This window comes from Rhincodon typus, chromosome 44 (genome assembly GCF_021869965.1).
Source record: "Rhincodon typus isolate 14 chromosome 44, sRhiTyp1.1, whole genome shotgun sequence".
Lineage (NCBI taxonomy): Eukaryota > Metazoa > Chordata > Chondrichthyes > Orectolobiformes > Rhincodontidae > Rhincodon > Rhincodon typus.
Window position 1 is genome coordinate 848,822 of NC_063375.1, and position 8,880 is coordinate 857,701.

The window sequence follows — 8,880 nt, forward strand, 5'->3', positions numbered from 1 at the left end:
AGTGGGTCAGTACCAACACCCAGAGGGGAGAGAGAATGACAGAGAAAAAAGGGGGAGACAGGGAGAGAGAAAGAGGGAGACAGGGAGAGGGAGGGAGACGGGGGGGAGTGGGGGGAGAGAGACAGGCAGACAGAGAGAGAGACAGGCAGGCAGACAGAGAGAGAGAGAGAGACAAGAGGAGGACAGAGAACAGAAGAGCAGGAAGAGAGAGAGACAGACAGAAAATTATGATGGGGGAAAGAGAGCAAAACTTTAGGTGGCCGTTCAGAGAGGATTGACCCAACTGAAGATGCACAAGGCAGCAAGGAAACAGAGAGCTAGACACGGAGCCTTTCAGCAGCTGTCTCCCTCTCCGCGACCCCATAACATCCACGCATCAATTTTAGCTTTTCTTTTCACACCCCTCTCCAGGCGCACCTCCTGGCTGTTGATTCAAGTAAAGGCAGTGCGCCTGCAGGAACAGCTACATTGTCAGGAAGCAGTTTAAAAAATTACATATCTACAGCAGTCCCTTAGGTAACAAACTCCCAGCAGTTAATTACCAAACGCTACAGCCTCACATGGACATTTGCGAAAACAGCTGACATCTTCAATTAGAGTGAAAAATGTAATACGCCAGAGACCGACAAGAAAAGCACAGAGAAGTTCGTTTTTTAAAAAAAACATGCACACGTGTAGCACACCCACCAGTCACAGTACAACATTGTTTTCAAGTTATTCACAACACGATGCTGGAGCTGAATGTGAGAAAGAACACACCAGGGGGAGGGGAAGAGAAGCTGGGAGCACGGGTACTGTGTACACAGGGAGAATGGAGTGTGTCTGTGTGTACAGGGTATCGCTGGAACAGGGAGAATGGAGCGTGTCTGTGCGTACAGGGTAACCCTGGGGACAGGGAGAATGGAGCGTGTCTGTGTGTACAGGGTAACCCTGGGAACAAGGTGAATTGGACAGTGTCTGTGTACAGGGCAACCCTGGGGACAGGGAGAATGGAGCGTGTCTGTGTGTACAGGGTAACCCTGGGAACAGGGAGAATTGGACAGTATCTGTGTGTACAGGGTATCCCTGAGAACAGGGAGAACGGTCAGTGTTTGTGTGCACAGGGTATCACTGGGAACTGGGAGAATGGAGCGTGTCTGTGTGTACAAGGTATCCCTGAGAACAGGGAGAACGGAGTGTGTGTGTGTGTGTGTACAGTGTGACCCCAGTCCGGTAGGATGATACCAGACACTGGGCGGAGGTGGAATGGACAGTCTGAGGAATCCTGGAGTGTTCAACTTCCCAGAAAAGTTAAAATAAAACTCTCAACGGTGGTGGGGGGGGAGGTGGTGGTGGTGTACAGGAGACATTCAGTTCCCGGATACCAGGGAGATAGCTGCTTTGAGCCCCTCACGGCTAGGTCTGGCAAGGCGGAGACACAAAGACAGAGAGAGGATTCAGTGCGAAGGGAGTGCCCAGCCTCTGTAAATGGGTTTCAGTTGCACAGCTCGCCCTGAGCAGGTTTGGTTTGCGTTTGGGGGGAGGGGGCAGCAGTTAGGAAGGCACAAACAACATCCCATCTCCCCACCCGACTGTGGTATCCTTTCAGCTCCCCTCACCAAGTTCCCGAGGGTCTGGCCCGCTGCATTACAGGTCTCCACTCCCTCCCAGTACCCTCACCCAAGCAGGAGACCCTCGATTGGTTACAGGCTCCCTCTCTCCATCCAGTGTACCATTTTAGAGCGGGGACGGGTGGAGGAAGGTGGGGTGGGGGTGGTGGTTTGAATGGGGGAGGTGTGGATGGCAGTTGTTCAGTTGGTGGCTGGTCTATCCCCGCTCATCCTCCTCTTCCTCCACTGTCGACAACGACGCATCTGCTGACAGCCGGCATCATCATCTCTCTCTCTCTCCCTCCCTCTCTCTCTCTGCGTCGTCCCGTGTTCTGCCTCTCACTTGGAACGCGGAGTGGCCGCCAGTGACGTCTGAGCAGCTCCCCCTGCCCCAGTCAGACATGGGGCCGTCGGCGGCTGCGTGGGGGCAGCAGGAGGAGGTGGAGCTGCCCCATGAGGGGGGACACAGCAGGCTGAGCCCCCCGACTGCTGAGCGTGGTACGCTGCCCTGGCCAGACCCGAGTACGGGCACCGATGCGGGACGGAGTAGGGAGCCGCGGGGCTGGGGTGACAGTTCGGCGGGGCGATAGCGGAGGGCTGCAACCCCTGACCTTGCGACGTGGGCGCCATCCAGACTGTACACGATTGGGAGACACCCTGAGGGAAAGGCAAGAGAGAGAGAGAGATGGAACCCAAAGTGGCCATTCTGCCCCTCCACCCAGCTCACGGACGCAATCACCACCAACCAATTACTTCAGGCCCACTTTCGAACCTACACCCACATTTCTGACAGGGCAATGACAAATCTCGGGAAGTTTCTGTTATGATGTGTAATTCCGTTTGACGTTTACGATGTGTGTTTGATCCGGGTACAGTGTCCCAGCAGGGGCTGCCTGTTCCTTCCCTGTTATGGTTCTGAAAGGACCCAGGGAGCTTGTATTTTACACCCATATTGTCCCTGTCCTAGAGGTATCAGACGGGGTTGGTGCAAGGAGAATTTTATTTTCAGTTACCCAATTGTTGTCCCTGCCCCAGGAAGGTTTGATGAGGACAGAGTTGAGGGAAATTTGTTTTTTTATTTTCAGTTGGGGGGTGGGAGGCAACACGGGGGGGGCGGGACGGGACGGTGCGCAGAAGGGCGAGGCCGGGGGTGGGGGGGGGCACGCAGAGGGGCGAGGGCAGGGGGGAGGCGCACGGAGAGGCGAGGCCGGGGGTGGGGCGCGGCGCAGAGGGGCAAGGCCGGGGTGGAGGCGCGCAGAGGGGCGAGGCCGGGGGCAGTAGGAGGTGGAGTGGGAGGGCAGGGAGGAATTGTCAGTGTGAGACACCCCCGTGTGTTTGTGCACCCTCCTATAACATGCCAATGAGACTCACATCACACAGCTGCTGCTGCCAGCACTCCAGGTCCTGGCGGTTCTGAATTTCGCGGATCTCATTCAGGCTGGGCTTCAGGCAGGCAGCACCGATCCTCTCCTTGGCCCAGTCATCCACAAGCTTGTGCAGGTCATCCGTGAAGGTGCCCTTCTTGGCTCCTGCCACCTGCTGTGGGCCGCATGGAGCTGGGTAACAGAAGGAGCCTGCAGTAGGGGAGAGCACAACATGGCATATCACTGCCCGTCCCCACTGGGATCACAGCACAACAGGAGAAACCCGAACGTCGAGGAAGTGGAACCAACGTCACAGTTTCACAGCACAGCAGGCGGGCATTCGGCCCAGGCTGGGACTTTCGGAGAGCTTCCCAAAGGATCCCACTGTCTCAGTCACATCAGCAGCTCAATTGGGGCTCAGTTTCAGGGTCTTGACGGGGTACTGAGTACAAGAGTTGGCAGGCCATGTTACAGTTGTATAGGACTTTGGTTCGACCACATTTGGAATACTGCGTACAGTTCTGGTCGCCACATTACCAAAAGGATGTGGATGCTTTGGGGAGGGTCCAGAGGAGGTTCACCAGGATGTTGCCTGGTATGGAGGGCGCTAGCTATGAAGAGAGACTGAGTAGATTAGGATTATTTACATTAGAAAGACAGAGGTTGAGGGGGGACCTGATTGAGGTCTACAAAATCATGAGGTATAGACAGGGTGGATAGCAAGAAGCTTTTTCCCCAGAGTGGGGGACCCAATTACTAGGGGTCACGATTTCAGGGTGAGAGGGGAAAAGTTTAAGGGAGATGTGCGTGGAAAGTTCTTTACGCAGAGGGTGGTGGGTGCCTGCAATGCGTTGCTAGCAGAGGTGGTAGAGGCAGGCACGATAGCGTCATTTAAGATGTATCTAGACAGATACATGAATGGGCAGGGAGCAGAGGGATACAGATCCTTGAAAAGTAGGCGACAGGTATAGATAGAGGATCTGGATCGGCGCAGGCTTGGAGGGCCGAAGGGCCTGTTCCTGTGCTATAATTTTCTTTGTCCTTTGTCTTCATTATGTCGTGCACTGAAAGAGACAAAACCCTCCCAACAAGCCAACATCAGCCTCCTGCAACTCCCCACTTCATCAGGTCACCCCACCAGAGACAGGCATAGGAGCGGGAGGGGGTGACAGAGATGGGGGCAGGAGGGGAGTGACAGATCGGGAAGGGGTGTAGGGGGCTGGAGGAGGTGACGCAGATGGGGAGGGGGTGTCAGGGGCTGGATTAAATCAGTAACAGCCTTGCATTGATACACATCCTTTCCCCGGGATGAGAGCGCAGCCCAAGCCCTGCGGTGCCCACTGCCCACAGCGCCCTGGACCGTGCCCGGGCGCTGGCCTAGTCACTCACCTGTACTGGTGGGGGTGGTACTCAGAGAGTGAGACTTGAGAGTGCGGCTCTTGACCTTAGTGGTCTTTTGGCGCCGGCCTGGCAGTGACGAGCCCTGCAGCGAGTCCTCGTACATATCCTTGGGAACCCGGAGTCGTTCGTACAGCTCCTGCAGCTCCTGGTTCTGCTGTGCCTGGAGACACACAACTTCCTTGATGTGCCTGTTTCACAAAGACAGGGAGAGAGGAGGGGTGGGAAGGGAAGAAAGAGAGAGAGAGAGAGAGAGAGAGAGAGAGGGCAGTGCTGAGCCCAGATACGTTCACAGCCTCCTGCCACCCACGCCCCCGTCCCACCCCATGCCTCTGTAACAGCATCCCTCTCCGCCTCCGTGCAGACGGGAGCTCACCAAAAACACCGCCAGCCAGGCATCCCCCAAACTCTGACCAAGTCCACATCACTGGCTCCTTGCTAACTCACCCTGGCTCAGTGGGTGGCTGAGTGACCAATGTCACCCATGTGCTCACGGCATTCAGAACTCGGTTTAAACACGTGCGTGCCTCACACTTCCCGAAAACCCAGAGGGCATATAAATTTCGCCATCAGCCAGGTCCTAAATTTCTCACAGTCCTGTTCATCCATTACCCCAAGAAGAGAGAGACAAGGGGCAGGGGAGAGGGAGGGGGGGAATTGCGAGAGACAAATGGGGGTGTGAGGGCAAGAGAGAAAGAAAGAAAAGGACAGAACTAGGGGGGGTGGTGAGAGACTAGGATGGGAGGGGGGTAGAGACTAGGAGGAAGGGGCGAGACAATGGGAGAGGGTACGCAAGACAGAAGAGGAGATTTGGGGGTGGGGGGGCGGTTTCGAGAGGGGAGTGAGGGGCGGGGGGGGGGGGGGGGGAGAGTGGGGTGATGGTGAGAGAGATAGAGGTAGTGTGTAGCTGCCGACCCCATGGGGATGTGAGTGAGTGAGACCCAGACAGCAGCACGAGGTAGTCGACAGTCTCACAGTGACCGTTCTCACCCGCCTCGTCCCTTGATCCCCCAACACCGAGCCACTCACTTCTCCCGGAGGTTCTGCAGTTCCCGTTTCAGGTCATCATCCTCCACCTCGGACTCGTTGTCACTGCTCATGGGGGAGGGGGAAGTGGGTGAATTGCAGGCGGGCAGGTCAGGCTGGACAGCCTCGGTAACGTGCAGGGAGCCCGCGCATGGCGGCCACTCGCCTGGCTCGGCCAGGGCAGACAGTTCGCTCTCTGTGCTTGGCTGCTTGCAGACGGTGCCAGCCCTCCGCACCTCCATCAGCCACTGGCCGGCAGCAGACCGAGTGTTCCCAGTGCCACCATCCTCCTGGCTGATCTGGCCCTCACTGCGGCCCAGCGGGACTGCATCCTGGTCGCCCCGAGGGTCCAAGGTGCTGCCCAATTGGAAAGGCAGCGCTGCCCCCGTCTGCACATAGTCCCTGGTGATGCTCCCTGTCCTGGGTTTGCTGTCAGCCCTGGCATCATCATTCGAGCTGGCTGTCGGGGCTTCGAGCCTGGCACAGAGCTCCTGGTCATCTGAAGGAACAGCACCTTCAGGGTGCAGGGCAGCTGCAGAAACCTGAGGGCAGGAGAGACAGAGAGAGGGAGGAGCAATGTTAAACCAGTCACCAATCCCTGATTAGAAACATAGCTGCACGAGTAGGCCATTCGGCCCTTAGAGCCTGTACGATCATGGCTGATCATGCAACCTCAGTATTCCATTCCCACCCTCTGCCCATACCCCCGATCCCTTTAGCAACAAGGGCCACATCCAGCCCCTTCCTGAATATATCTAATGAACTGGCCCCAACAGCTTCCTGTGGGAGAGAATTCCACAGGTTCACAGCTCTCTGACTGAAGAAATTCTTCCTCATCTCAGTCCTTGAATAGCTTACCCTTTATTCTTAAACTGTGACTCCTTGTTCTGGATTTCCCCAATATTGGGAACATTCTTCCCATACCTGGCCTGTCCAGTCCCATCAGGATTTTATGTTTCCATGAGGTCCCCCCTCATTCTTCTAAATTGCAGCGAATACAAGCCCAATCGATCTGGTCTTTCCTCATCTGTCAGTCCTGCCATCCCAGGAATCAGTCTGGAGAACCTTCGCTGGACTCCCTCAATAGAAAGAATGTCCTTCCTCTTGCTACGAAGGCCAGCATGCGATGAACTTTCCTCACGGCCTGCTGCACCTGCACGCCAACATTCAGCGACTGTTCCACCATAACACCCAGGTCTCAGCGCACCTCACCGTTTCCTAAACTGCCCCCATTCAGATCATAATCTGCCTTCCTGTCTGTTTTTGTCACCAAAGTCAATAACCTTACATTTATCCACATTATACTGCATTTGTCCGCTCTGCCAGTATGCCCAAGTCACCCTACAGCCTCTTAGCATACTCCTCACAGCACACACTGCCATCCAGCTTAGGATCATCTGCAAATTTGGAGATATTGCATTCAATTCCTTCGTCCAAATCATTCGTGTATATGCTGAACAGCTGGGGTGTCAGCATTGAACTGTGCAGTACCCTACTCGTCACTGCCTGCCACTCTGAAAAGGACCCATTTATTCCAACTCTCTACTTCCTGCCTGCTAACGAGTTCTCTCTCTCCACGTCAATACATTACTCTGATACCATGAGCTTTAATTTTCCTTACTAATCTCTTGCGTGGAACCTTGTCAAAAACCTTTTGAAAGCCCAGATACACAACATCTACTGATTTACCATTGTCTACTCTACTGGTCACATCCTCAAAAAATTCCAAAGGATGTGTCAAGCATGATTTCCCTTTCATGAATCCCTGCTGACTGGGACTGATTCTGTCCCCGATTTCCAAACGCTCAGTTATTACATTCTTAATGATGGACTCCAGCATTATCCCTCCCACCGACGTCAGACCAACCAGCCTATAATTCCCCATTTTCTCTCTCCCTCTTTTTTTTTAAAAAAAGAGTGGAGTTACATTAGCTACCCTCCAGTCCATTTAAACTCTTCCAGAGTCTACAGCATGCTGGAAAACGATTACCAATGCATCCGCTATTTCTAAGGCCACTTCCTTAAGTACACTGGGATGCAGAGCAATAGGCCCTGGGGACTTTTCGGGTTTGAATCCCATCAATTTCTCCAATACCATTTCCTCACTAAGGATTTCCTTCAGTTCCTCCTTCATGCTTTACTCTCCGTCCCCTAGCATTCCCTGAAGATTATTGGTGTCCTCCTCAGTAAAGACAAATACAAAGTATTGGTTCAACTAGCCTGCCATCTCTTTGTTGTCCTGATTCTAACTGCAAGGGACCTACATTTCTCATCACCAGTCTTTTTCTCTTCACCTATCTATAGAAGATTTTGCAGTCAGTTTTTATGTTTTCTGCAAGCTTAGTTTCATATTCTAATTTCCCTTTCCAAAATAAACCCTTTGTCTCCCTCTGCTGAATTTTAAAGTTCTCCCAGTCCTCTGGTTTGCTGCTTTTTCTGGCCAATTTATATTCCTCCTCATTGGCTTTAACACTATCCCCGATTTCCCTTGTTAGCCGTGGTTGAGCTACATTCCCTGTTTTACTTTACAGCAAACAGGGATGTGCAATTGTTGAAGTTCATCCATGTGCTCTTGAAATGTCTGCCATTGCCAATCTACCATCAACCACTTAAGTATTGTTGACCAGCTTATCCTGGCCAATGCAAGCTCATACCATCAATTAGTATTGAGTTCAGGACCCAAGTTCCACATTTAATTATGTCACTCTCCATCTTAATAAAGAAATCTACTGTATTGTGGTCACTCTTCCCCAAAGATCTCGCACAATGTTGCTAATTAATCCTCCCTCATTACACAATACTCGGTCTAGGAAGGCTTGCTCTCCAGTTGGTTCCTGGACATACTGATCAAGGAAACCATCCCTAATAATTCCAGGAAATCCTTCTCCATCGCATTGCTACCAGTTTCGTTGGTCCAATCAATGTGTAGATAGAAGTCACCCATAACAACTGCTGTACCCTTACTGCATGCATCTTTAAATTCCTGTTTGATACAATCCCCAACCTCTCAACTACTGTTTGGTGGTCTGTGCACAACCCCCACTAACGTCTTTTTCCCTTTGGCGTCCGCATCTGCACCCGTATGGATTCCACATCGTGCAGGCTAATGTTGCCCCCGCCCCCCCCAACCTTATTATTGTGTTAATTCCTTCCTTAACTAGCAATGCTACCCCACATCCCATTCCTTTCTGTCTGTCTTTCCTGAAAATCGAATATCCCTGGACACTCAGTTCCCATCCTTGGTCACCCTGGAGCCAGGTCTCTGGGACCCCAATTATATCATATCTGTTAATACCTGTTTGTGCAGTTAATTCATCCACTTTATTACCAATGCTCCATGCCTTCAAGGCTCCCTACTCTGGATTAGAGCACACACACACCCCTCCAGGGCTCCCTCCTCTGCATTACAGTGCATACATGCCTCCAGTGCTCCCTCCTCTGCATCACAGTGCACAGGCCTCCAGTGCTCCCTCCTCTGCATCACAGTGCACACGCCTCCAGTG

The 8,880-nt window shown here is 53.1% G+C and overlaps 1 protein-coding gene across 6 annotated transcripts in view; it reads right to left on the reverse strand.

The window, feature by feature from the left end:
- Positions 1-8,880, reverse strand: part of LOC109920397 (serine/threonine-protein kinase WNK3-like) — a 75,237-nt gene that overhangs the window by 1,902 nt on the left and 64,455 nt on the right. For 5 of the 6 annotated variants that reach the window (XM_048619830.1, XM_048619828.1, XM_020520432.2 and 2 more), the window contains 4 exons: positions 5,381-5,919; positions 4,343-4,542; positions 2,961-3,163; positions 1-2,246 (listed from right to left, as the gene is read on the reverse strand). The exon at positions 1-2,246 is cut by the window's left edge and continues 1,902 nt beyond it. In XM_048619830.1, coding sequence (XP_048475787.1) covers positions 1,929-2,246; positions 2,961-3,163; positions 4,343-4,542; positions 5,381-5,919 — 1,260 coding nt within the window. In that variant the 3' untranslated portion in view covers positions 1-1,928. Of the gene's footprint in view, positions 2,247-2,960; positions 3,164-4,342; positions 4,543-5,380; positions 5,920-8,880 lie in introns of those variants that run through there. The other variant, XM_048619831.1, reaches the window with a different exon arrangement.